We start from the raw sequence: 26,750 nt of genomic DNA, 5'->3' as shown, positions 1-26,750 counted from the left end.
TTCTTTGGAGGGGGGGGGGGGGGGGGCATCCAGTTACGATTTATAATGAAAAGTAGTCCCTTGAATCTGACGCAAGATGTCGCAAATCAACTATGCATGAGTCTTCATAAGAATTCCGGCCTGTGAATGCATAAGGTATTGTTTCCTATTTACTTTGTTGAAATACGAAGAATTTTTCACGTGGGTTTCTTCTGAATTTAAATTTTTCGGATATTTATGGAGAATATGAAGAGTAACTGTCTTGTATATTTTGACAAGGTTTATATCTGCAAGACTGATAAATTTCTTAATTCGCGTATATTGGTTGCACAAATGTTTGGACATCAGAGTGTAGTACATCGAGGCGAAAAAATGTTGTCGTGCAATGTTTAAACGTGACAAATTCTTTTTTAACTGCGAATGATTTAGCTAAAAAAATCGGTAAAATATTGTGTGCTTTTTTTCGGAGTAGAAAAACTACGTGCAATTTATTCCTTAGAATTTTATTTATTTTATTTCAGTGACCTCTCCTCGATCAATGGCACACGCTAATAAAAGATCCAGTAGACCGCAGTGCTCCGTGTGCCGTATTCTTATTCTTAGCGCGTAGGTAGTTTTATACCCTGAAGGAAACATTTTTTTTATTGGCGAAAAAGTTTTTCGACAAGGCAATTGTTAATCATTTGTTTTACAGTACTGTACTATCTAACCTATTCAACACACCTAGACCAATAATTCGATAATAAATCATAGAATTCAATAGCGTATTTCATGTAGGACATCTATTTCATGAACCATAGGGTATGTATAATATAGGCCCATAAACTTCTCAAGTACATGAACTACAGTACAGCTGTACCATTTCGCGATATAGATATCCACCATAAGAGTTAAAAAAAAATTATTTTGATTAATTAAACAAAACGCATAATTCTAATTTCACTTCAGGGTAGTCACAATACTTTTTGGTTAAATTAATAAAGGAAATAGTATAGTTATAAAAATCAGTGCAAATTTTACGACTTGACTCTAGGAAATTTCGGGTTCGTAGTTTACTATGATCTGACAACTCGTTATCGTTAACACTGAACTCGCACACTTTAACAAAAAAGACATCACCCACTGCAAAAGTTGTGGCGGCTTGAAGCTGATGTCCAGTCTGTAAGTTGCTTCGCAGCTCAACTTGACGGTTTTTAATTGACGAAATCTTGCGGAAGTCTCCATTTTGCAATAGACAGGTCCAGCGGCGGGTTCTCTCCTTATTGACAGGGTAACCCGGAAATGTCCATCAGCCCCCATTGAACCCCATGCCAGTGAAAATTCCTTCGACAGAATTTTCGTTCACCCTGCACCGCGAACGTCGCGACGCTTACTGGCCGCGACGTCGCTACTCGAGACGCCTCCACGCGCATACCTGCCAATTCTACGTGGGTAGTAGCGAGATTTTACGGTGGTATAAAATTACCATGCATCCCTATGGTAAATCACGTTCACGTAATTATTCATTCGAATCCCATCAATTCGATTTTTATAAATGCTTCCGTGACTGCCATTCGTATATCGAACAGCCGTTTATAATACTCAAACTAGGTGGGAACTATCTGGACAATAATTGGTTCCGATTAAACTTTGGTAACTGGACGTTTCATGGCAATCCATTGATCAACTTTCAGAACTGTATATCTGCATGTAAAATCATTTTCATTAAACTAGTAATTGTTTCGTCTAAGTGCAAGTTAAAAGATTAAACAACAAATTTGTTTCCTAAACACACTCAGTCAACTGAACATATAGTTGATGATTGATCAAATGCAATATCCGTGTACATTCTATTCTCTATAAATAATGCAAAAAAGACAGTCTTTTTCAATTCGCCACAAATATTAGCACACCACTCAAAAATTTCCAAATTTTATCGTAGTATCTTAGTTGTTAATAAAATATTTGTGTATACGTACATAACATCTGGAACTTTTCTATTCCAGTTGGTGAACCAGATAAACGATGCTACATATAATTGGACAATAGTAATGGCGAATCACGAAGAAAACACTTTAACCTCGCAACATCACTAAGCAAAGTTTTACGTCTAAATAACACGCAGCAACAAGTTACCTGTCAAGCTCCAGGCACTAGTAGATCAATACCTTAAAAATATACCGTCATGGCATAATATTACCATTCTATACCACATAACCACTGAATTCTTTGTAGAAAGATTGTCAGGACATTACGTTTGTAGTTGTTTCCATGCACTCGACACTGTTTTCATCGAAATTAAAATCGCGAGACTTTTACGACGAGCTTTGCTTACAATCGTTTAATCGATGACAATCAGTATAATGATAAAGTATAACCGAGCGATGTCCTTCACGTTGATTAGGCGTCTCCTTTTCAGCAGAAGGAAGAGACGTGGTTTTAGTTACGCGGACGTCACCCTAGAATTCGTGTCGAAGGAACAGGGAATAAGAAAATCGGAAATAGACGACGTATATATATAACGTGTAATGACGTAACACAGACCCAAAGAAACCAGTAATATGAATTTATGTATGAGAAATGTCTTTCTTTTTCGGTAAGAGTACAATAACTTCTTATTGTAGGAGAGAAGATCGATTTTATAGATTTGCAGGAGACACACGAAAGGTCATGTTTTCTTAATCTGACGTCCGGTGTACTTGTGTACTGCTATGTGGTTCCGTCAGGTATGTTGATTCTCTTTAATGAAATTGAACCGAACAGTACTTTATATGCTTTTTTTAGTTCTATTTTTCTTATATTACGTTTTGTTCATCTTCCATAAATTTGGTTCACGTATACGCTCTATTGATTTCCGATTAAATGAATGCTTTATACGCGTGTGAAAATCGACTGATGTATATCCTAACTTCATACGTGTTCTATGATACCTAGGCATGCCGATTTATATTTCATGATTACTATTACATAGAATCGACGACTGTCCCAGTTTGACCGTGAAGCCTTTTCAATGTATACACAACAAATGTGTCTGTATATATATATATAACCTACATAATTATTATGTATGCATATGTTGAAACGTCAAGGATAACCATAATTGTTATGATTACCATTTCATTTTCTTTGCAGCCAGCGTCATTAATAAATTCGTGATATACAATATTTAGTACGGAAAAAAAATATTATCCAACCGTCTCACCCTGTGATCATCCCATTATTTTTGGTTAATTGAGCTTATAAAAGAAAAGAATTGGAACGAAGAAAAAGGAGCCTGCGAATGAGATTTACGTTCGAATTTTGATAATCTTTAGAAAACTTATTTAAAACTACAGAATTACCGATGACGCCCAGTACGCGTGGCAACTGGATATTTTCTTAGATTTCTAAATCGTCAAGGTTAATCTTAAAAAAAAACTGGAGCACCCAATAAATGTATCCTGTGTGAGGTTATATATAAGTCTGTATATAAGCGTACGACTATATACTTGTTCCTACATGGATATTGTATATATATACGTATATAACAGACACGCAATGTCAACGAGAAACTCACAGGGCTTGCAAGCTTTCAGTCGAACTTAACTGTTGCTACTGTCCCAATTCCATTTTTGATTTCCTGTGAAAAAGAAAGAAAAAAAGCAAACGTACAGAATTCAATAAAACATTTATTTGACCATCGGGTGGGATACAAATATCAATGGATTCTACTCTCTGTTAAAAATTTTAATTCTGCGATGTGGACGGAAGGATTATGCACAATGCGGACGTATTAAATACAGAGTAGAAATCTACTATTCATTTCTTTTATTGGGAACAACGTGATTACTTTGGTACGTGATTATATCCGTTGCCCGACTCGTTGCAGACAATATTTTCCCACTGTTCCATATGGTGACGTAAATGAAAACTTTGATGCCTTCACATCTGGGAGAAATAAAATGATAAAACAATACTGCTTTGCGGTTTCATGCAACTAAACGTAATTCCTTTTTACGTTTATTTTTACTTTTTCTTCTCGTTTCTCGTACCTTTACAGTAATTACTTTTACACATTGATTATTCACGTTGCTATACAATTATATACGTTTCTATAGTAATACAAAAGAATACGGTGGGTACAGACATTGTTTTATCAAAAATCATGCAGAGTAAGAGTTAATAAGTTCGATGCTTTTATATTTACTTCATCTTTTATCCACGAAATATAAATCCTTGTGGGTTTAGTACCTTTTACTTGTTTTATTAGTATAATTTGTTTCTTTTCTCCAAGAAAATAGTCCAATCTGATTCTTTCTATGTATATGAAACACAGACGAAATTGCACGCTGCACCAATCTCGAACGACGTAAAGGAATTCCACTTTAGTTGAGTTGAAATTGACGAAAAAATAGTCAATGCATTTCAAAGGTTCAAGATATATCGTAACAGCGATATCGTTTGCAAGGTGACCGTTAAAAATGTCTTCATCGTGATTTCAAATCTACCATATCTCAGTATTTAATTCCCTTCGTGAGATCAAGTAATTAAACCGACTTCTCCTCGTGGTATAGGGGTATAACGTGCAGTTGGAGTGCAGTCGCCTAAACCTGCAGAGCTCGTTGACCTACCCCAACTTCCGGGCCAGCCCCTGGGTACCGTAGGAATGGTCACGCACCTAAAAATAAAAAATCGGTTCTTTACATCATGGTCTGTTTGGAAATAAGTTGCATCCTTAAACGCTAATATAATTGAAAATTAATTTTGTTTTTATTGTGACTATATTGATTCACCTTTTGAAGAACCATGCTATTCCAAATGTTAGGAACATCAATAGACAGAGTGCAAAGAAGATCAAGGCCTCTGTGGCTCTTCTATGATGATAAAGATGCAAACCGTCCTGATCGACCTTAGTTAATTCTCCTAACTCGATGAAGGTCATACGAAAACTTCCTCGACTTCTGGGCCAATATGCCTTATCCTTTCCAGGAGTCTTTTCATCGAGTTGCACGCGAGGATTCCTCAGTCGATAGGAATTGCTTTTACACGTAATTGAATAGTCTATTGCTGCATAAATCTGTAGCCTGAAAATTATAATATCGTTCATAATGTATGAAAACGGTAAATTTTAATTCAGATAATTTGAATAGTACCAAAATATTGACTGACCGCTTCAACGTATTCCCGACCCATGAGTTTCCAGTTTTTATCAAATGACCATTACTTTCGATCACCCATACTGATATATTGGCATCCTGAGCAATGACAAGGGCAAGGGTCTCATCGCAATAGACCACAGTTAAAGCTAAGGATGATACGTTCACCGGTTGAAGAGACACGCTTCCCAAATTATCCAATTTCAGTCCCTTATCTAATCCTCTTAATCTAAAAATGTTCCATGCTCCATCATCAGCTTTGCTACATAGCAGATATAGACCAGACTTCTCCCCTTCTGTTAAATCCGCGTGGATTATTGATTCGCACTGAGATAGTTTCTCCAGGTCGTTCTCCGGAATAGTGTAGCTGAGCCAGTGCGGCGAGGATAGACTCAAGGACCAAACAATGTTTGTTGAGAATACAAACATTCGTCCTCTCTCTCCATCACACCAGGATGTTGCATTGTCACTCAAATCTCCTGGAAATAAGGAATATCGATAAGCGTCAAACTTATTGATATCATATGAACCGTGGAACGAAGGTTCCATTTTTTTTAATTAACAAAGACAACATGCTTTATCCTATAAAAGGCCAATATTTTAAAATATCCCCAGTGCCCTGACTGTTATTAAATTTTACATCAATATCCCAATAGCATGTTCCAATTCCAGTAAACCTTAAGGTTACGATCTCAAACTGACTGCAAGGAAGTAGAATAGCAGAGCTTATTCGGATAATAGTTATTAACTACAATCTTGCTGTGGCGAATGATTTCATCCAATAAACCTAACGGGTATATCCTAAAACTATTCGTCGTTATTTCTTCCGAGGAAGATATCCTTTTTAATATATTTTGTAACTCGAATCCTGATCCTGGATTCACGTTACGTATAGTTTTACCAATCTATAACACATAGTATCTCAATCCTGTATGTTAATAGTTATAACGAATAATAAGTTTTACCAGGACAATTATTTTTGGTAGTGACTGTGCTGTTGATCGTTGAACTTCCCAAGCATACAAACGCTGTCCATGCGCTGTCATTAATGTCCAAAAGCCATACTGTATCGCCTTTTAATGGGTACAAGGCGAGTACACCCTTAGATGTACACAGTCCAGCCTTCCTTGGTGGATCTGTTTGTGTCAATCCTGCGGGAAGTGTTATCCCGTTCCAAGGATGGCCATTACTAGAGAGCCAAAGGTCAGTATAATTTTTTCCATTGACATGTCCGCCGTAAATCCATTGTTCACCCTTGCGAGAAAAAAAACTGTGTTCCAGTCTTGGGGTTGGTCCCCAGGAATCCCAGACAGTATTTCGTTCTTCGGCAATCCATCGCCATTCTGTTATGTTATCAAAGGATTAGCGTCAGCCGTAAGAGACTTATCATTTACAATAACAAATCGTGGAATTTAATGTCAATAAAAAAATATTATTTTACGCGTATTGTCCGTGTAAATAAATTATTATTCTTTTATCGTCATCGGGCGGTTCGATAACGTCTAATTGAGGATAATTTAGGAACGGTTATCCAATTTATTGGAACATTCAACAAGTTTCTGTAATTTGGATCGAACGAAAATCCAATTATCTTAATCAATTATTTTGTCATCTTCCTAGCGGTTCCGTTTATACTGTTATTTAGTGTGATCTTTCGAACATTTTTATGAATGAAACATACACAATACATCGGACCGCGTTTTGGGAGAACATGAAGTTTATATTTTGCAGAGTTTATACATGATTTTCATTGATATTAAATTCTTTAATAATATTGACTTTAGTACGTACTGTATATGGTACGCTAAACTGACGGAAATGGTCTGCCAAGTATAACTAATTTGATTAGCAATAATTGGAGCATAAAACACCTACGGCATATACTAACTCACGTTAACTTTTTTTTATTGCACGTGTATTCAGGTTATCGTATCTAAAATCTATAGGTTACCTTAGTTCGCACGAATTAAATAGCCAACTTTAAAGAAAATCTTTGATTTTTAACATCTTGCTTGCCTTGCACATGGCCCTGCGAAAATTCCAGTTTAACGCGACGTAAAAAACTCACTAAATGCTTTATGTGTATGGAAAAATTTGCCGTTGCTATCTTTTTTGCAATATATTTTATATCTACCGAACAGAATTTCTTAATGAGGCTAATTACTTAAATAGATTTAGCGGATCGCAACTAAACGGATAAGGTTTAGTTATATAAATGGCTGACTCGCAAGGTAAGAAAAATGCGAAAATCTATCTCTTCTGGCTAACGAAGCAAAACTTTATCGAAATCAAATGCTGATAAAAGTTGATCAAAATCGCGAGTACGTTTTCTTCGTCTTTATTTTTTAACCAATGGATAAATTTCCTAAGAAGCAGTTCACGCGTTACCTGTAATATAGGCAGCGGGAGATGCATGCGCTGTCGAAACTAAAGACGTTAAATCCGGTGATTCAGTTCCCTCGGAAAATCCGTAGCGGACACATAACGTCAGTATAACATAAAGACAAATGCCAAGATTTTTACATTCCTCTTGGATCATTATTCACCTTCTTTCTTCTATTACACGTGTCATCCTTGAGAGAGCTTTGCCGTAGACTTCGTTACGTTTTGCTTTTAATACGCAGAAGAAAGAAAATTAATTTTACGGTAGACAGTATGACGTTGTAACAAAGGTAATAAAACTCACTGATCTGATTAAAAGCTGAAGAAAAATCAATCCAGACTAATAGGAAGGAATATGAATAGGAACGTGCAGATTCAATGTATTGTCTATACATACGGACGTTTCAATACGATGGCATACTAAATTGATACTGATTATATTATTAATGGGACTACTTGTACGTTTTCTATCCATTTAATTATACGTACTGTGCTCGGCATTTGTAGAAATGTCTGTTAGTGTAACGTCACCGCGGTAATAAGCCTCGTATAAATCAAAATGAAGTAATAACCTGCTCGTAGAACAAAACTCTACTATTCACAATGCTAATACGTTTGTTACTAGAAAGTGAAATTTCCCCGGGGATATCCAAGAACCATTCTTGCCTCAGCTTCCCGAGAGATTCATCCCTTCTTCCATCCCCGGTAAGGGATGTTTTATAAGAAGTATGTTACACCCTGCCATCTGGCGCATCGGATATCTTTTACCACGATGAGCGACTACGCTCTTATCGACGGATGAGGAATAGATATTGTGGTAAAAGAACATTTATCAAAATGTATATATTTATTACATGAACAATGGCACGGAGTGTACAGTGTATTATGTACATACAGATGCAATATGGTATTGTACATACAGCAAAATCGTAATGTTAATGGTCTCTTACAAAGATTATTTAGCAATGTACAGTTTAGTCTTTATCGTCTGTTGTAATTATCGAGGATACTGTCCTTGTTGTACTCAACTCATTTGACCTTGCATCCTTTCCCTAGGTTTAATGCAACTTTCAGATAATGGTTGACCCACTTTGATTGACTGGCCAGATTTTAAGCAAAATCGAAAATCTTTTGGTGCTTCGAACAGCAGAACGATTGTTGATCCCATTCTGAACTCTCCGAACAACTCACCTTTGGATATTGTGGCACAATCCAAATTTGCATCTTCAAAGTGCTTGTATCTTGGCCACTTTTTTGTATTAGTCACAAGGTCTCGATCACAATATACTTTTATAGAACCTACGTTAGTAGCACCTACAGCAGTATACGCCATAAATCCACCTGACCATTCACCAATATAAACGACTCTCTCATTTAGCGAAAATAAATCTGGTAACCAGCTTGCTATCCTAGGATTTACACTTAATAGTTTTCCTGAAAAACAATAAATATGTGTCACCACTTTATATAAGGTCGATTTATTGTATTTCATTCTAGTTGGTGAACGGTTTAAAATCCTAATGTTATTTCGTCATGAAAAAATATTTTAAAGCGCTACAAGCATTATAAATAACACACAACTTGTGAAATAACTCACCTTGAAAATGTCTACGAAAATATATCCGCCAATCAGTCGGACTATGAAAGCGGTGATAGTCACCAGGAGCTAAGTAAACTGTTAATTGATAAAGCTGGTTCGATGGATTTTTTAGTAGTGACCTAACATAGTCATCACAGTCAGACTGTTTCATTGGTATAGATTTATTAACTTGCAGGCCGTTTGTGTCGCCCAGAAAATGCTGCAGATTATAAGTCATTCCCTTGACCTGTTCTACACGACATGAAGTTACAGTTCCAAAATGTAACACTTTTCCGTCTGAAGGGGAAACCTATATTTTATTTACAAATCAGATTTTAGAACTAAAAATAAAAATGATAGAAGAACGTTACTTGTTTAGTATTCAAAAGTAATACTCACAATATTACAATCGTTAGCAATTGGTCTTGCACCTTGCTTTAACGGCCTTACAAAGAAGTCCACTAGAGCAGGAAATGAAGTAAGATCTAGATCGATTTCTTGTAAATCTGCATCAAAAGCTTTTGCATAAAATCCATATACACTGGACCTTAATGGAACTGGTAATTGAATACTAGCTACCCAGCCCCAAACTCGACTTATTATCCTCAGGGGTAAAGAACAGTAACATCGAACCTAACAATAAAAATTAATAATCATCAATGACAATTCTATATTCTGTGATAAGCTTAGTCCATACCATAACGTCATGAACTGGTCCTTTTAGTTGTGCAGCATCGGTAGGATATGGATGCCTTCTAAGATACCTCCACTGTAAAATAGCAAGTAATGAAACACCAACTCCAACAGGAACACTCCATTCCCATCGGCGTACTAAGGATTGCCATAAGCCATTTATCTTGTTACTAGGATGGGTGTTTGATGCATAATATCTCGTACATATTGACCATGGTGCAATCGATGGCGGTTGTACTGTTGTCACGAAGCGTGTAGAAGAAGCATTCCGGCACCTATTACAAAATAATAAGAGGTTAGAAACATTATTTATATAACTCCTATCTATTAACAGTTCGACGAACCTGACATGATAAGATATTCGCAAAATTCTATAAGTTGACATAGTTTACATGGATAAATCGGTCTGTATAATGGGGTCCAAGGTACATTTAAACACTATGTACAAACAGAGGTTATATCGCCTCTCAACTTGGCCAGACAGAAGCCTTATCAAACGGTAGTCAGTAGCGTGGTCAGTAGTGTAGAAACAGGAATTCGAGTGGTTCCAATAAATCAAATTTTAAATGTAAAATTTTTTCTAACTACAAACATACATAGAACATAAATATTCTAACATTGTTCCTCATATCCTGAAAATGAAAACAATCATCACATTAGATAATTAGACACTAATCTCTCAAAGCATACCATTAAAATTGAACCATCACTGAGACTCCTAATGAACCCATAATACATTTATCATAAATCCAATATAAAAGTTGTCTTTGTTATTCAACATTTTAATTATTGAATAGTAACAATAGCAGTCAACTCCTATCTAAGTCATAATAAGTAGGGCATGTAGGACATATATTCCATCGGAAAAACGTCAGAATTGAATATAATAATGACGTTGTCAAAGTCCCTCTCAGATATTGCTCTTCTACACAGGCAGGTGGTAAGTACAGGTTCTCATCAGGTTCCATCCAGTCCTACTCTCTGTCGTGAAATTTCCAGGAGAGCAACAGAGGCCAGACGGGCCAGGCGGAGTATCGGAACTTGTAGTGAGGTAGCGTGACGACAGCAGGTGGCTCCGCGTGGTGGCAGGTGAATCAGTATACCTCTTTCGTATTCGTCAAGAACAGAGTGTGGAGCATTGTTTTGTATGGTGTTGCGATGGTGAGTGCTGTGTTGTGCTATCAGCAGAGCACCGGGTCATTCTGATCTACAAGTGTCAAAACTCGTCAGAACACCATACATGTCGCGCACGTATGAGAAACAGCTGTGACGGGACAGAGTAATCGGTGCTCTATGTCCCGTCCTGTTTTCTGTGAGGTTAGACAAGACTGTGCATCCTATTCCGTATGAGAGGCCGTGGCTCTGGAAAGGTGAAGAGTGAAACGATGCCACCGTCCTCGCATTCAAACTGGACGAAGCCGCTGCTCAAGGGCGGACAGATGATGCAGATGCAAGTCAAAAGAGCCAACTCTATTACGAACCAAAATCAGAATGGCAATGGTGATCACTCTACTTCTGTGGACAAGAGAATTAAAGTAGTGCTAGTGGGTGACGGTGCCGTTGGGAAGACGAGTCTGGTTGTATCTTACTCTACCAATGGTTTCCCCAGAGAATATGTTCCTACAGCCTTCGATAATTATAATGGTTAGTGAACTTGTAATTTTTATAAATTTATATTTACTTCTCTGTAAGTACGTGAAAGTGATATTCCACTTTCCATTATCGATTGTCTTCTTGAGAGCTGGAGTTAGGCCGTATGTTGCTCGTTTTTTATCATTGTTCTATTTAATGTAAATTTTGTAAATTAAAGAATTTCGCACACCTTTTATTCACGTGTTTACTGTGATAAATATCACTTGGCATGCACAAGATTCTCTATTTATATGCAGTATGAAAAAAGTTTCAAATTTAATGTATTTATAAAAATAGTTAAATTACTCAAAACCCTATATGTATCTGCTGTTAGTTATAATAGTATGAGTCAGACACATATAATAGAGATAAATCAGGAACTGCAGTGCAATTACTGCAAAATATAAGCATTACTTATTCAAAATTTATTATTATACGTTTCTAATATTAGGACATAGTATTATAATGTTTATATCATATTCACATCATTTATATGCAGTTAGCAGTTTATGACTAATAAGGACTGTGACTCTTGACCATGACTGTACAGAGGAGTAGACAGACAGGGCAACAGGTGAGAGTACACTGCCACTGTTGAGTGTATTGGCAGCATAAAAGGAGAGGATCTCTAATACTTATGCTAACTTATGGAAGCCAGGGATCTTATTTCTCTGTGTGTAGGCTATACAGCAGCAAAAATACCAGACAGCCAATCATGTGGCATTAAACCACCTGATGTTACTCGTTTCCAGTTTTTTTTGTACTGAGAATTTTTCAACAAAAAGTATCAGTGTATTTTTTTCTATAATTTCTGATTCTTCAATAATTAGAACAGTTAATATTGATAATTAAAACATCCCTTAATTATTCTAGATAGATACCATGTAGTAATAGGATCCTGCTAAAACATGCTTCTTGCCTGAGACTGAATTGTTTGGAAATAATAATACGCTATCAGTTGTAAAACTGTCTTCTTCTTTAATGATTTTACATTGTGTCAGTCATTGTTCAACAATGATATTTTACATTACATCCATAACTGTTGTTAGGTTAGTCCAATTTGTCTTTGTTATCAGTATATGCAGTATAGTCAATTTTAAAAAACCAGTCAAGATAATTTGGAAGTATATCAAATATTTAACAATTTTTGAAATTTTATTGATAAGGAAGAAGGTCATCGTCATTAAACACAGGGTGTTCCGAAACTACCTGACCCGGTGGGTATGGCGGTGTTCGGGAGGCTTCACTGATCACGAAAATGACCTTCTTTTTCTCCGGAAGGTCATAGTTTTTAAATGGGAGCAGGTCAAATTTGACCAATCAGAGGGTGGCGTCAAGAGAAACGTAGGCACCTGCGAACTCTGAGTTTTCTTCCCTCGCTTTTGTTTCTCGGTGGCTTCATGCAGGATGACGTCAACCGAAGATATGCCCATTGAAAATAAGAAACGAGCTACCGAGAAACAAAAGCGATGGAAGCTCTTAGTTTTTAAATGGGAGCAGGTCAAAGTTGACCAATCAGAACGAGGCGTCAAGAGAAACGTAGGCACCTACGAACTCTGAGTTTTCTTCCATCGCTTTTGTTTCTCGGTAGCTCGTTTCTTATTTTCAATGGGCATATCTTCGGTTGACGTCATCCTGCATGAAGCCACCGAGAAACAAAAGCGAGGGAAGAAAACTCAGAGTTCGCAGGTGCCTACGTTTCTCTTGACGCCACCCTCTGATTGGTCAAATTTGACCTGCTCCCATTTAAAAACTATGACCTTCCGGACAAAAGGAAGGTCATTTTCGTGATCAGTGAAGCCTCCTGAACACCGCTATACCCACCGGGTCAGATAGTTCCGGAACACCCTGTATAATGAACCATGAAATGTATTTTTTTCATTCACTGGAAAGATTGAATAATGATACAATTACTGGCCAACTGCAATAATATTAGAGCAGATATTATGAAATACTACTATAGTAGCATGTCCATAATCTATAAATATCCTGCATTCATGTTGTCGCATCAGAATTTATTTTAGTTAGACTATTGATCCAGTAAAACATGTGTTCACAAGTTGTCTAAATATAATTTGCTGAATACTGAGAATTGTGCCAGCAAGGATATTCAGTTGTAGCAGCATATATGAGCTTTCAATTTTATATGCGTGAGTGCTTATCAATGCAAAGAGTATATATTTCATTCATTTTTTTCCCATTATAAAAGTAAGAATAGTCCATAGTACCATATTTATAATTCTCCCAAACTTAGTACGACATTGAATATATCTACAAGCTGTCCTTATCATATGACAGATAGGTACAATCTTTATGATAAATCCGTAGTTGAATCAACGAAATCGTTTAGAGAAGGATATGAGGTTTTCATTAATTTGCAACTGACTCTGATACCACGTGTACTATGTATTAAGACTTTCTTACAAAATATGAATTAACTGTTAAATATATCCTTTCCAACAGTTGACATCGTTCATTATTCATCAACTTATCACTCATTACCACCATTATCATTATGCAAAATCCATGAGAGTTATTGTAATCCACCAAAGAAAATGTGGTATTGAAATCATAACCCATTTCACCATGACACAACTCTTCCGAATAATATAATATCAACAAATTAGAATATAACTGATATTAATTCATTGTATTATTTATGATTCATGTTTTATTGCTAGGCATACAAGAATTGCCTCATGTGTTGCACGTAACGTTGAATGAACCAATAGTGAAAATCTTTTCAATACATGTTATAAGTTAAGTTCATTGTATGAAGAAAATGGTAGATGGCAGTAAAAAATTAAATATATATTTTTTAATTTACAGTTGTTGTAAATGTCGACGGACAACCGGTCAACGTTCAACTGTGCGATACCGCGGGACAAGATGATTTTGATCCGCTGAGATCGTTATGCTATCCAGAGACGGACGTGTTCCTAGTTTGCTTCAGTGTTGTATGCCCGTCTTCTTATCACAGTGTGGCGTCTAGATGGGTCGATGAAGTACGAAAATATTGTCCTAATGCTCCAATTATTTTGGTAAGAGTATTACTTTAACCTTTACGTATTACTCGAGATTATTAGTTAATTCATGCAGTCAACTATGTGCGCAGTAGACGCATTATCATTTGACTAAATGGATGATAATACAGATTCATCCATCATAGTAACAGCACTTAGTTTATGAAAATAAAATAGACTGTGCATCACATGTCAAAATTAAGAGAGTTTCAATTGCACCTCAAACTACGTATATTCTATTATACAATATCAGATCGAATTTTACGAATGGTGTGCCCATATCACTCCTTAAAATCTCTTAAAAGAAATAACAGTTACTGAGTATATTAATTCCATAGAAGACAATCCGATATATCTGTACTTATAGGGATATATATTTTATCCCATTTTCTAATTGACATTCTGATTGCGAAAGCAGGCCAGTGTCATAACGCATCGCAGACTTATAGAAATAATCTATGTAAATCAAATGATAAAAGGCTGCGTTACGGCAAACATTAAAATGTTACCTCAATCATACTTGTACATTCTAAACGCGTCCGCAGCCTATTTCTCCTTCATTGGTCTACTCGTCTCTCGCTAATTACATTTTACTTGCCATTTAAAGAAAAAGAAAAAAAAAGAAACTCGTACCTGCTCCTTGTCGAGACATCGGTGACCTCGAGCCTTTATTCATTTCAGATGTACGTGAAGCTTATTTAGACATAGTTTAACTTCAATTTCAGGTGGGAACAAAGAGCGATCTAAGATCAGATGTACGATTGACATTACAATTGGCGAGATACGGTCAAGCTCCAATCACGACGACTCAAGGACACCAGTTAGCGCAGAGACTGGCTGCTGTGAATTACGTCGAGACGTCGGCATTAACCCAGCATGATCTAAAAGAAGCCTTCGATCAGGCTATAGTTAGTGCACTGAGCACGAGACGCGGTGGTGCCAATTTATTATATCGTCGAAGAAAACCGCCATCGTTATGGCGCAGGTGGTTGTGCTGTAGGGAGAGGCCACCCTCGACGGGCTCGTAGGAGTTTTAATTCAAGCTCTCTAGATTTCCGCTGTGATCACTCGTGGCTGCCTCGCTATCAGAGTCTCATTAAATTATTGATAAATTAACGAAAATTATATTTATCGATGTGCATTTTCGTACGTACCGTTGAACGCGGATACTCTGAATTACTCTGTGACATACAGTGAGAGAACGATGAACTTTTACACGAGAGACCAGATGTATGTCCATCTAGCATCATGAGCTTTGCTAGTATTTTATTTGCCTTGAACGTCCTCTTCGCCCCAGCTAACCCTCACGCACATGTTGAGAATACAAAAATAGTTGAGAGTTATTTGCTATTTTTGATTATATTTTTAAATCTGCAAAAAGGCTACTTTTTTAAATGCGTGTTATGACAGCTTGTACCAATTTTTTTAAAAGCAATTCATACAATTTCATATCATGTCAATGAAGAAACGTCATACTGCAAGGTTAACGTAAATGTATTCAAGATAGATCATTATCGTGACACATTCAAAGCATAATATTGAGATACGACTTAATTTGACTTTTATGACAGACTTTTTAGAACTTTTGTTAGTTCTCAGCACTATCGCGTATATAATGATAATTATATTGTAACGTTATTTTTTTTATCTACCTGAAGCTTTTATAAATTTAATTGAAAAACATATGCTTCATTTTTTATGAAACATATGCTTTGCTAAACTGAAATGCTGTTAGGTAAACAATATAAAAATAACTGATTCATTGTGTGCGTTATGCGTTACTAATTAACTGAACATTACTAATTAGATCTTAGGAATTAAACAAACAAACAGGGTTTTCAATTTCCTTGATTGCTGTGTCATGTAGATTACTTTTATCTGCATTTAAAACTAGTGTTTGTTGTAATAACCATGCACCATGCACAAGGAGAATAGTATGAGATTCTGGTGGCCGGGTCCTAAGTCACTGCTAATATTCCTGATGCCTAAGCTGGCGTAATTTATTCTAATATTAGTTGTATTTTTATTACTATGTACTAGAGTATTGGCAACTCGCCGGTTGTGATTTTATGTCAATGTTTTTCGGGGCTTTTTTTATGTTCACCTTTGTGATACTTAGTTTCGAAATTCGTTTTATCAATACGAGATATGTATAAACCAACACGACGTAACGACAGATTATACATATTACTGGCATGTAATATTGGAAGCAAAGAAACTGGCCTCGTTTATAAAAAATATAGATGTCACGGAAATACTGAATAGAAAAGTATGTAAGAACATGCGTTCTATTTTTGTGTAAATAATGGAATAACAGTATGCTATTAACGCTGTCTGTTTTCTGTAATAACAGGGCAAAGTTTATAGTGACAGAAATGTTATATCAAGACCTAGAATCACTACTACACAAAGGATTTGAGCTTGTAACGATGTTAAAAAAAAAATACTGCTGTTTTGTACCACATTGAACAATAATCAAAGTACAGCTTGTTAGTTAAAAAGATAGGAAATATTTTATAACCAATGTTTTGAAATAGATGAAAGAAAACTTAGTTGCTAACGAACTAGTACACGTTTCATAAAAGTGTTACATTAGTCCCCTTTAGTGTTACCGCAAGTATACTCGGGGTAAATACTATTGAAATACATACTATGAGATACAACCGTAAGTGGGATAATGTTTAAACGTGTTCTAGAACTTATAGATTCTTTTGAAAATATTGACAGATACGTTGAAAATTTCAGTACAGTGGCGTCATCATTGAGCACATTTCTTATGTAAAATGTTTCTTTTGTTTTTATATGATGTTATTTGCATCGATATTTCGATATTTAACAACTATTCTGATATGAGAAAGTATGCATAAGTTTCACAAAGTGCTTGTACATCAGAATTAGACAGCCCCTTGATCTTGCCGATTTCGAATCGTCATATTGGCACGAAATTAAGGCCGAAATAATTGCAATTGATAAAATATTAATTTACTAATATGTATAAACAAAAGAGCAGGTATTTCTTGTTTTACATATAGCTAAGGATATGTTCTGCGTTTATAATCTATACACATGACGCTATGAATATTATTACTCCTAAATATGTTATTGTGTATCGACACTTAGTATTATTAATATTATCGGTCCAATTTGTAAATATTAAAACGTTTATTTTAAGTATTCTCAGTATCGAGAATATACGGAGTAATCAACAATGATTGCGTATTAAGTGAACGCGAATAAACAGTGGTAAGCGAAAAATCAGACTGAGGAGCTGTTACAAGTGAAATACTGTAATATTTAATAGCATTGTTATGTGCTTACCCTTAACAATAAAGTATATGGTATTTTTTTATAGACATGTATCCCTTTTTAAACCTTTTAAAATCATTGTTTCGTATGGGCAGTCAAAACATGTACACTAGCTCAGACGCCATCTATTTACTGCGAGTATCTTTTTATCAAGCTCGTTACCGTTCATTCGTTCCACTATTTATTTGAGGTAATGAGGATTGGAACTGTTAATAAAATATGGAAGGATATTTAATTGTCAAATCAGTTCATGTTGTTAACGTACAGATAAAAGGGTTAAACAATAGTTGCGGAATAAATTTTTAATATAGAGGTTAAGATATGCTCTGCTGTTAACGAAGTAAACGCCATCATTCACAATTATCTCGTAACGATGTTACATTGAATTTTTTATACAACATAACTTGTACTAGTCGGGATGTTATCTAAGATGATTAAAAAAAAATGATAATTAATTAGGAGAAAGGGCTGTCCAAGGAGGTCAAGCAAAACATGAAGACCGCTATAAGTGATCCGTGGAATAGTGGCGCAGAAGTGAATGTTACTTTGGAATGTAACAATCGTTTTGAGGATTGCTTTGTTGAGGATTATTCGGATCCATCGAAATTGCCGGATTCGAAACAATACTTGGAAAGACTTTGTGAGTTGATATTTTATCCTACAGTTCTTGTATCCTTGTAAGAAGTTTATAGCGTAATCTATATTCTATTGAAATGCGGTATTGCTATATGTACTGATCAACTTGTTGAATTTTTTTCAAATACTACGAAATGTCTGCATAGATTGATTATATTACACATATTTATAGTATGCTGTATAAATGCACAGATTGTTACTTGTTTGTCGTTAGATTCTAAACTAAAGGTAGTTCAGGGAGGAACAACCAAAAAAGATCTTGTAAATTCTCTAGCTGTTGTCAAAGAAGAGTCTATTGCTCGATTTATAACAGCTGGACATAAGTTTGAATCTGAAGAAGAAGCAGAACTTATTAGTAATCCTTTAATTCGTCATATTGCTCCACACTTACAGGTAAATGGATGGATACAATCAATCCCGTTGATGGAGTTGTATCATTTAATAATAAATATTAGTATTTATGCCCACTGAAATTTTATAGTATACATATATTTATAATTGACAGGCACTAACTGCTAGTGAATTAATTCAGCTTTTGAAAGCAGATGTACTCCAAGCAGTTACTGACGAACAAAACGATCGCTGTGTAGAAGTATCAAATTTAGGGGAACTGGAAAAAATAGAGTAGTCATACAATATTTTTGATACTGTAACATTATTTTTACAAATATGTCCATTGAGAAACTATCAGGCAAAGTATTTTTGTTGATAACCGGTGCTAGTCAAGGCATTGGCAGACAAATTGCAGAAACATTTTCAACACTAGTAGGAGATGGTTCACATGTTCTCTTATTGGCAAGAAATGCTACTGGTCTAAAAGAAACAGTTGATAAATTACGTACTGATTTAAAAGTTGACTATGCAAGCGTTGATTTAAGTATTGCAACACCACAGGAGTTAAAAAGTAAGAGCAAATGTTTGAAAAGCTTTGAAGAGATCGTACACTGATCATTTTCATAATACCTTAAGTCTTTTTTTTAGATATCATTAAAACGTCGTTTGGAAAAGCTAATCCAGCTGATTTTCAACTGGCAGTAATAATTCATAATGCAGGTTCTGTTGGAGACGTCTCAAAGTCAACCATCGATATGACAGATATTGATTATTGGCGAAAGTACTACGATCTGAATGTTTTTTCACCTGCTATTCTCAATGGCGTATTTCTGGAATTATTAAATGAGAAAACAAATGTTGAGAAACTTGTTATTAATATTACATCATTATGCGGTATTCAAGAAATGAAAACATTGGGCTACTATTGTTCGGGAAAGGCTGCCAGGGAAATGTTTTTCAAGGTAATCTATGTATTATATAATAATAGTCGTGAGATTTTCCGTTTTCCTTTCATTCTTTCATTTTAATACAAAGTTTAAAGTCTTACATCTAATTCATTGTAAAATGTTATTTATCGGTTATTTCTAATAATCTTATAACTGTCATGAAATCAATCGTAATTTCTTTGACGATTCACTTATTTCATAATGATATGCAATATATTTAAATAAACCATTTTTCAAATTCCGTAGGTGTTTGCTGCAGAAAATCCACAAATTAATGTGTTGAATTATTCACCTGGTCCAGTGGAGACCGACATGCTGCGAACTATTTGTCGAGAGGCAGGTGATCTTGAAATTAAAACATCTTTCAATGAGATGAGAGACAAAAATGGTGTTCTATCGACAGAGCAGACGGTAAATCATTTAGTTGAAGTATTGAAAGCCAAAAAATATAAATCGGGTGCCCATGTTGATTATTTTGATGAATTGTAAAATATTCATATTAGGTACATGATCTAAGAATTCAATACTTCATGAAAACTAGTGGATGTGTGATCAATCAAATATTCAAATATAATATTATAAAATACATGACAATCTTTTTGATTGATTAATAATATGCTTAATGTAATAATATTGAAAAAATTTGTTGGTGTTCTTTTATTTTCAAACACTTCGAAATTATGCATATTACTTATTATTACATATTATTATACATTTGATTACAAAAATATAATTTAAAAAATCTATACATTCCAAATGGATCACATTGTATTTCATTCCCCATATAAATTATTAATTAATTAAAATCTGCAAATCTATATAAATTATTGCTTGTAATTCAAGTTGTTATAACTATTCAAAAAATTCGATATCACATATTAAAAAATGGACTGATTAGTAAATTCGAAAAAAAATAAAGTACAGCAACCTATTGTTTGTGATTTTCATTATCACAGATTGATACAGATAATATTAGTTTAGTTGATGTTAAAGTATAAAAGCAAGATTTGCATACTTTTAATTTTTTAAAAGCCCAGTCATTTTATTCTTGATTCTATATATTTATGCTTATATAGTATTATAATATTATATCTAATGTTTCAATGAAACATATCTTGAGCTTTGGCATGTAATATTTACTAGCACCAAATACTTAGTGTCTTGTATTATTAAAGACTTTAAAAAATGAATAAGGTTTGCTACTGGTTTATACTTATTACGTGTTACTGGAAAATATTTAAAATATTAAATCTATCAAGTATCTGGTAATAAGTAGTATACAGCTATGTTCTACATTAGATTTACTGTAAAATGTTTAATTGAACATTATTTCACGTCAAAAATATAATATAAAATACGTAAGTTTCTTATTCACTTTCCGAAATCAGTTGTACGTAAGAAGTATTATTTGACCGGGCAGTACGTCGAGCTATACACATCACTAATAAAATTGCAATACTGTAGAGTGCCACAGAAACTAGCCAAGCTGGACATGGATAATATACAGGTGGCATATAATTTTTATATATCAAAGTATATAAAGGAACTGCTCCAAGTGGAGTTAAAGTTTCCAATGAGGTTGTTAAAGAGAATACCTTACCTATATGAAATAATACCAAAAATATAAGGAACAGATGTAAGAAAACAATTACAGAATATCGTAATAAATATCAGTAAAATTCGCACAAAAAATATTAAAAGCTCATGCATTTAATGTATAGATTTTGAATATGCATACCAACATCTTGTGGTGGTACTGATTTTGATAATATTGCCCGGAGTATAGGTCCAGGAACACCTCCAAACAATCCTATACCTCCTGACAGGTACATATGCCAAGGTTGCCATGCAAAAGATTTGACAATTGCACTACCAAGTAACGACATGAAAGATAAAATTGCTAGTGCTGCATCTGAAATTCCTGTATTACATGATTATATAGTAGTGCTTATCATCTGCGAGTGAAAAAAATATGTTTGCTAATGTTTCCACTGACCTAGAAGATTTGCTAATAGCTTAACAGCAAATAAAGTACCAACAATGCTCAATATTACAGTAGCGCCTGTATAATTAGCGTAGCTTGAAATATCCCAACCAAAATATTCTCTTACAAACAAAAATCCTATAGTAGCGTCTCCCTCCATTGCAAATATTGTAAGAAGGAGTGTAAGTATGCAACACCAGGCTACATATCGGTTAAAACCGTCACGTTTCTTAACACAGGTACTAATGAGCTCTTTCACTAAAGAGAAGTCAAATAAACTCTGCAATGAACTCTGCAAGATGAAAAAATTAAAGGTATAAATTTCGAGCGTATGATATTGTTAAAAGAATTAAATGCACCATATCAAATCTGGTATTCTTGTTTTACAAATTGCATTGGTCTCTTACCTTGGGGCAATTCTTTATAGATTCGGGAACATAGAATAATACGTATAGAAGTGTCAGAGTACAAAATAAAGTTGCAGTTCCAAAAACAGCAGTGTATCCATACTGTTTGTATATGACAGGTCCTGTAAATGTACCAAGAACTATGCCAAATAATAGGGATGCATTTAGCCATGCGAGCTGCCATACTCTATCATTCTCTTTCACAATATCAGAAATATAACAAATTGAAGCTAACATCAAGTTACAAGAACCACCAAGAATGGCAAGAGGAATAAATGCAACTTGCATGAACCAAGGATTGACAGTCCAGTTACACAAAATAGATAGTATGAGAAACTTTAATGAAAATCCTGCAATATAAAATGAAATATTATGTTAGGGTACATAAAAAATTGAAGATGTACACTAGATATATTTACCCATATATCCTGACACTAACAGTGGCTTACGACCATATTTATCACTCCATGGCCCTAGGAATAAGGAAAGCAAAGATGGTAGCACAGTTCGAAGCAAAAATGCATACATCAGAACTATGCTAGCATACGGTTGAACTTTGGCTTCTATAGCTGCAGCCTCTTGGCTACTGCTATTTGTGTGCAAAAGCTGACACAATGTTTCATTTAGTTTTAATGATACTGTACAAGATTGATATACTATAAGATCCGTTAAAACAGCACCTGAAGAAATAATTTTGATAAAATACCTTATTATTCGTTATGCAAAAAATAGCATACCAAAATTACAGACAAAGAAGAATCGATGTACCAAATAAATGTTTATCTTCCTACAACTGATAATACACAATAAATACTCCTTTATCTAAATAATCTTAAATTTAAGTTTGAATTATTATATGGTGTTTGACATACCTGTCATTGTTTCTGCAAAGAGCAGCATCATTATTGGAGGCTCCACCATAATATACCGTCTCCATCCACTTGTCCCTGGCTCCATTGTTATGATATTTGTGCTCACATAGAATGAACTGACAATTCAGTGGATGGTTGCGTTGGTTGTCAAGCGTAGTAGATGACGAAGTAGATTAAAAGGTATGCAACGCATGTAATGTGAGTAGTGGCCATACTTACAATCTTTTATAACTTCGTTGCTGTGATAATGATTCAAAATAATTTTGAATGTTTTCCAAGTTTATATTTTATTCATTCGAAAGAATTATACGCATCCCAGTTAATGCCACTGCAGGTTATTTATATGCGTTTATATTCGTATTATCATTAAATTCCAACATTGTTCCCAATCACAAATGTTATCGCGATAAATTCCGGAGAGCCATTACGGTTTTATGGTGTAAATTTAAGTATTGCAGATTTGCTTACTGGATTCAGCTGACAACATATCAGCTGTTTCAATGTTCATTGCGACCATATGAGAAGTTTAAAGCTCACAAGATTTTCTTATTGGTCAGAGCCTCTATTAGAAACACATAGCATAATTTTATCTTTAGCGCATGTACTCAATATGTACTTATACTGCAATGATACAAGTTTAATATAGTTGATAAAGCCCACGTAACGCGACTATCTATTGTGCACGGTTTCCCTGTTATATGTTGACTTACTTAAGTTTAGCATACTTTATAATAATCGATGAGCTCATCCGAAGAGGATAATGAAAATATGTGCCGTCCAACGACACCGAATGAAGCAGACTGTTGCGGTAATGGATGCGATCCTTGTATTCTTGATGTACATAAAAGACTGCTAGAACAATGGAAAACGAACAAGCTCGCTGGCGTACACGAAAGGCACAAAAGGAATTTATTGAATCTCGTAGAATATAAAAAGTTTATAGTCACTGGCATTGAAACTGCTTCCGCAGACAGTATTTTCATACGATTAAAGTATAAAGGTATAATGATTTCTAGAAATAATGATACGTCGTTACAAAGTAACCTTTCTAAATGATTCGTCTTTTTTACATGAAAGGAAATATTGAGCACTCTGCTCAGTTATTTTTAAATCCGGGACAACACGTTATCTTACATACGCCAACCCTATCCAGACCTTTTACACCGATATTGTGGACACATAATAATTTATTGCTCTTAGTTAAACTTTATGCAAAAGGTAGTTTTAGCAATTATGCTAAGCAACTAAAAATTGATGATCAGATTGATATTAGAGGACCGTACGGCGACTTTTTATATAAGAGTAACAGGTATGTTAATAAAATGATATGCATTAATTCGACGCATCGATCACGATATTTTAATTATTATTATTTATTTTAGTTATGAACAAATTCTTATGTTCAGTATTGGATCTGGTATTGCAAGTCTTTATCCTATAGCGAAATCAATTATTATTGATAATGACGAAGAAGAAACGAAAATACATTTGATCGCAGGATTTAGATCATTAGCGCATGTACCTCTTAAGAAAGAATTAAGAGCCTTGGCAGATTATTGGAATTTTAAATGCACTCTACAAATATCTCAAGATGGTAAAGCACAAATACACGCGTGATGTATGCATCGATGATTGGTTCATTCTCTTTACGATTAAAATTTGTATTTTCTTCAGACGGTGATATCACTTTAAACGGTTTAAAAATGGAGCATGGTCGACTGAAGGAGGGCATTGTTCGTGAATTATTAAAATATCATTCGCTCCAAACAACGTTAATACTAATATGTGGAACGCCGGAATTTAATGATGGTTTAGAAAAAATAATACGGGACACACGCTATTTACACTATCATATATTTAAATAGCAATATCGTCTCTAGTCAAATTAAAATAATATTAAATTAATAGAAGTATGTCTTTATTCATTTAAACATAGCAATAACAAGATTTTAATACATAGTTGATTCTGTAGATAATCAATAACAAGGGATTGAGCATGATATATTTTCTCCACAATTTGGACATTTACCACAAATATGATCAAATACTATCTCATTTCCAGCAACGCCTTGTAACCACTGTAATTTATTTATATTAATAATAAATCTCTTTAAATTGTTATATTTATTCACGACGTTGTTATTTTATTTTACAATCTTACCGTTCGAAGGCACAAAGTATGAAATCTTCTTTTACATTTTCTGTTGTCACATATTTTCTCTGGGGCTTGTTCATTGTCCAACTCATATGAGAAACAAATACAACATTCGTCATCATTGACTATACCACCTTTATCTTTATTATCATCTATCGGTGGTTGTGGAAACTCAGTCAAGTTTAGTAAAGATAGAAGATTTTGAATTATATCATTTTCTGGATCCCAGTTCTGAAATCAGTCAATATATGTTATCCAAATAATAGTACACAATATAATATTATAATCAAACGAAACTTATATACTGAAATCATATGTACTTCTAAATTCTTTGATATAATTTCTGTATACTTTTCTGTTTCTGTATTGCAACCCATAAGCTTGATATGTGGGTGCTCATTTGGATGCAATGGATCAATTGTTATGAGTACGGATAAAATCTGAGACAAGTAAATACGTCGATAGAAATGATGATGTTTTGGTTCCAATGGATCAATCACATGAAAATTTCTAAAATATATGAAAATTAAAATATGGAAAATAGCACTTCATCTGTGTCAACTAAACCAACTATAAAATATAATTTACAGGTAACAAAGTTAATTGCCACTTGCATCTGTATTGTTTACCTGTCTATCAGAAACAATGTATGCCAAGTTTTTTCTAATAGTTGAACATGCATTTGGAATTTCTTTCTTATGTCAAGCAAAGAGGAAACATTTTTCCCCAGTGGTTCAACTCCAGGTATTTCAGGTAAGTATGATGTAACTATTTCCCAAGGATTTATAGAATTGCTGTTTCTGCGTATCACAATTGAAACATCTTTTAATGTGAGCTTAATAAGGTCTAAGTTGCTGTTTGAAGAAAGTTGAACATCCTGCAGAAATAATTATTAATAACATGAACTTGAAAAATATATATAGAAACTAGAAATTAATATGATTGTATATTATTTTAATATGAGAATCTTACACTTGGCGTGTTTAATGCATTTTTCAAATCGTCAAGCATTCCTTTTCCTGTATGTGCAGTAGTTCCATGGCAAATACCAGACTTTGTTTTAATTATATGGCACTGTGTATCAATCAAAAATATAAGTTAATTCTGATTCTCATTTGTCGTTCTCTATGGAGCAAATATCCATTTGTACATACAGCATGCATTTGCAATTGTCTTAAGAATGAGGATACTGTAGATGCACTTCGAAGCAAACTTTGAACAGTTGCATCGAATTTTCTATGATGTAAGAGAGTTACATCAGGTCCAAAATATAATTTTGCATCATTCAAGTATGGATATTCTGGTACGATGAATTTTATCCGTATTCTTGTACACTGATTTCCCCCAATATCCCATGGAATATTCAGTAACCCATCCCATGTAAATGGAGATTCAGAAACTAAAGCCAATCCGGGATGCCATCTTAATACTTCAGAAACTCCATCCATTATGAATTATCCTGTAAAGAAATTGTTTGAACAGGTCAATCATATCAAGAATAAAGAAATTTACAAAACAGAACTGTAATTAATTGATTCTAAATATAATTTATATATGTGATAACTGGTAATTACATTTGACACTTATGTATCGACAGAGTATCCAAAGTTGTACATTCTGATGTAAGGTAGTGCACTAATCGTTTCGGGTATGTCAGAAGTGGGGAGACTTCAGCAAGGGTGGGGGTAATCACGTGACGGAGGACTTG

General features: G+C 34.5%; 7 protein-coding genes across 22 annotated transcripts in view; 2 read left to right on the top strand and 5 right to left on the bottom strand.

Moving 5' to 3' along the window:
- Window positions 1–1,415, bottom strand: part of LOC107264727 (CB1 cannabinoid receptor-interacting protein 1) — a 4,814-nt gene extending 3,399 nt beyond the window's left edge. For all 10 annotated transcript variants that reach the window (XR_001537013.2, XR_001537017.2, XR_001537015.2 and 7 more), the window contains exon 1: window positions 1,103–1,415. Coding sequence is in view for 5 of the 10 variants with exons in the window: in XM_015733292.2 (XP_015588778.1) it covers window positions 1,103–1,278 (176 nt within the window). In the remaining 5 variants the exon portion in view is untranslated. The remainder of the gene's footprint in view (window positions 1–1,102) is intronic.
- A 2,191-nt stretch (window positions 1,416–3,606) lies between these two features.
- Window positions 3,607–8,171, bottom strand: LOC107264717. 2 transcript variants are annotated; one of them, XM_025081991.1, is made up of 7 exons: window positions 7,965–8,171; window positions 7,780–7,895; window positions 7,482–7,703; window positions 6,059–6,436; window positions 5,107–5,572; window positions 4,731–5,021; window positions 3,607–4,615 (listed from the first exon to the last, which is right to left on the bottom strand). In XM_025081991.1, the coding sequence occupies exons 3-7, from the start codon at window positions 7,630–7,632 to the stop codon at window positions 4,477–4,479; spliced, it is 1,425 nt and encodes a 474-aa protein (XP_024937759.1). In that variant the 5' UTR covers window positions 7,633–7,703; window positions 7,780–7,895; window positions 7,965–8,171; the 3' UTR covers window positions 3,607–4,476. The 2 variants fall into 2 exon arrangements, with proteins under 2 accessions (XP_024937759.1, XP_015588759.1); XM_015733273.2 differs by lacking the exon at window positions 7,780–7,895.
- Window positions 8,172–8,303: 132 nt separating this feature from the next.
- LOC107264718 (phosphatidylserine decarboxylase proenzyme, mitochondrial) lies at window positions 8,304–10,232 on the bottom strand. Its single transcript, XM_015733275.2, has 5 exons — window positions 10,092–10,232; window positions 9,752–10,022; window positions 9,454–9,687; window positions 9,073–9,364; window positions 8,304–8,909 (listed from the first exon to the last, which is right to left on the bottom strand). The coding sequence occupies exons 1-5, from the start codon at window positions 10,130–10,132 to the stop codon at window positions 8,500–8,502; spliced, it is 1,248 nt and encodes a 415-aa protein (XP_015588761.1). The 5' UTR covers window positions 10,133–10,232; the 3' UTR covers window positions 8,304–8,499.
- A 317-nt stretch (window positions 10,233–10,549) lies between these two features.
- Window positions 10,550–20,212, top strand: LOC107264726 (cdc42 homolog). Of its 3 annotated transcripts, XM_025081994.1 has the most exons (6): window positions 10,550–10,687; window positions 10,747–11,391; window positions 14,209–14,420; window positions 18,168–18,348; window positions 18,559–18,737; window positions 18,850–19,241. In XM_025081994.1, the coding sequence occupies exons 2-6, from the start codon at window positions 11,094–11,096 to the stop codon at window positions 18,970–18,972; spliced, it is 993 nt and encodes a 330-aa protein (XP_024937762.1). In that variant the 5' UTR covers window positions 10,550–10,687; window positions 10,747–11,093; the 3' UTR covers window positions 18,973–19,241. The 3 variants fall into 3 exon arrangements, with proteins under 3 accessions (XP_024937762.1, XP_015588772.1, XP_024937763.1); XM_025081995.1 differs by lacking the exons at window positions 10,550–10,687; window positions 10,747–11,391; window positions 14,209–14,420; window positions 18,168–18,348 and adding exons at window positions 19,314–19,639; window positions 19,871–20,212 and having other exon boundaries at window positions 18,850–19,248; XM_015733286.2 differs by lacking the exons at window positions 10,550–10,687; window positions 18,168–18,348; window positions 18,559–18,737; window positions 18,850–19,241 and adding an exon at window positions 15,128–17,513 and having other exon boundaries at window positions 11,027–11,391.
- Window positions 20,213–20,823: 611 nt separating this feature from the next.
- LOC107264716 (proton-coupled folate transporter-like) lies at window positions 20,824–23,304 on the bottom strand. Of its 4 annotated transcripts, XM_015733271.2 has the most exons (8): window positions 23,107–23,293; window positions 22,888–23,003; window positions 22,753–22,808; window positions 22,435–22,695; window positions 22,016–22,365; window positions 21,621–21,900; window positions 21,363–21,545; window positions 20,824–21,224 (listed from the first exon to the last, which is right to left on the bottom strand). In XM_015733271.2, exons 2-8 carry the CDS (start codon window positions 22,950–22,952, stop codon window positions 20,992–20,994), a joined length of 1,428 nt encoding a protein of 475 aa, XP_015588757.1. In that variant the 5' UTR covers window positions 22,953–23,003; window positions 23,107–23,293; the 3' UTR covers window positions 20,824–20,991. The 4 variants fall into 4 exon arrangements, with proteins under 4 accessions (XP_015588757.1, XP_024937757.1, XP_015588758.1 ...); XM_025081989.1 differs by having other exon boundaries at window positions 22,016–22,137; window positions 22,888–23,293; XM_015733272.2 differs by lacking the exon at window positions 22,753–22,808.
- A 112-nt stretch (window positions 23,305–23,416) lies between these two features.
- Window positions 23,417–25,014, top strand: LOC107264723 (NADH-cytochrome b5 reductase-like). Its single transcript, XM_015733283.2, has 4 exons — window positions 23,417–23,887; window positions 23,965–24,196; window positions 24,270–24,481; window positions 24,562–25,014. The coding sequence occupies exons 1-4, from the start codon at window positions 23,626–23,628 to the stop codon at window positions 24,750–24,752; spliced, it is 897 nt and encodes a 298-aa protein (XP_015588769.1). The 5' UTR covers window positions 23,417–23,625; the 3' UTR covers window positions 24,753–25,014.
- Window positions 24,784–26,750, bottom strand: LOC107264720 (E3 ubiquitin-protein ligase FANCL). The gene is made up of 7 exons (XM_015733280.2): window positions 26,617–26,750; window positions 26,197–26,501; window positions 26,015–26,116; window positions 25,672–25,919; window positions 25,363–25,552; window positions 25,049–25,273; window positions 24,784–24,965 (listed from the first exon to the last, which is right to left on the bottom strand). The coding sequence occupies exons 2-7, from the start codon at window positions 26,488–26,490 to the stop codon at window positions 24,864–24,866; spliced, it is 1,161 nt and encodes a 386-aa protein (XP_015588766.1). The 5' UTR covers window positions 26,491–26,501; window positions 26,617–26,750; the 3' UTR covers window positions 24,784–24,863.

Source organism: Cephus cinctus, unplaced genomic scaffold (genome assembly GCF_000341935.2).
Source record: "Cephus cinctus unplaced genomic scaffold, Ccin1 Ccin1_scaffold0191, whole genome shotgun sequence".
Classification (NCBI taxonomy): domain Eukaryota; kingdom Metazoa; phylum Arthropoda; class Insecta; order Hymenoptera; family Cephidae; genus Cephus; species Cephus cinctus.
The sequence above is the reverse complement of the archived record's forward strand: the minus strand, read 5'-3'. Positions and strand labels throughout refer to the sequence as shown.

Coding starts and splice junctions, on each gene's coding strand:
- LOC107264717 (XM_025081991.1), bottom strand. CDS start 7,632: ATGATCCAAGAGGAATGTAAAAATCTTGGCATTTGTCTTTATGTTATA. Junction 5,573..6,058: donor TACCAAAAATAATTGTCCTG/GTAAAACTTATT, acceptor CCTTATTTCCAG/GAGATTTGAGTGACAATGCA. Junction 5,022..5,106: donor GTCGGGAATACGTTGAAGCG/GTCAGTCAATAT, acceptor TATAATTTTCAG/GCTACAGATTTATGCAGCAA.
- LOC107264718 (XM_015733275.2), bottom strand. CDS start 10,132: ATGTCAACTTATAGAATTTTGCGAATATCTTATCATGTCAG. Junction 9,688..9,751: donor GACCAGTTCATGACGTTATG/GTATGGACTAAG, acceptor TTTTATTGTTAG/GTTCGATGTTACTGTTCTTT. Junction 8,910..9,072: donor TTTTCGTAGACATTTTCAAG/GTGAGTTATTTC, acceptor ATTGTTTTTCAG/GAAAACTATTAAGTGTAAAT.
- LOC107264726 (XM_025081994.1), top strand. CDS start 11,094: ATGAGAGGCCGTGGCTCTGGAAAGGTGAAGAGTGAAACGATGCCACCG. Junction 11,392..14,208: donor AGCCTTCGATAATTATAATG/GTTAGTGAACTT, acceptor TTTAATTTACAG/TTGTTGTAAATGTCGACGGA. Junction 14,421..18,167: donor CTAATGCTCCAATTATTTTG/GTAAGAGTATTA, acceptor ATAATTAATTAG/GAGAAAGGGCTGTCCAAGGA.
- LOC107264716 (XM_015733271.2), bottom strand. CDS start 22,952: ATGGAGACGGTATATTATGGTGGAGCCTCCAATAATGATGCTGCTCTT. Junction 21,901..22,015: donor CTATAAAGAATTGCCCCAAG/GTAAGAGACCAA, acceptor TTCATCTTGCAG/AGTTCATTGCAGAGTTTATT. Junction 21,546..21,620: donor GCTATTAGCAAATCTTCTAG/GTCAGTGGAAAC, acceptor CATGTAATACAG/GAATTTCAGATGCAGCACTA.
- LOC107264723 (XM_015733283.2), top strand. CDS start 23,626: ATGAGCTCATCCGAAGAGGATAATGAAAATATGTGCCGTCCAACGACA. Junction 23,888..23,964: donor CATACGATTAAAGTATAAAG/GTATAATGATTT, acceptor TTTACATGAAAG/GAAATATTGAGCACTCTGCT. Junction 24,482..24,561: donor TCTACAAATATCTCAAGATG/GTAAAGCACAAA, acceptor TATTTTCTTCAG/ACGGTGATATCACTTTAAAC.
- LOC107264720 (XM_015733280.2), bottom strand. CDS start 26,490: ATGGATGGAGTTTCTGAAGTATTAAGATGGCATCCCGGATTGGCTTTA. Junction 26,117..26,196: donor GACAATTGCAAATGCATGCT/GTATGTACAAAT, acceptor ATTGATACACAG/TGCCATATAATTAAAACAAA. Junction 24,966..25,048: donor ATACTTTGTGCCTTCGAACG/GTAAGATTGTAA, acceptor AATAAATTACAG/TGGTTACAAGGCGTTGCTGG.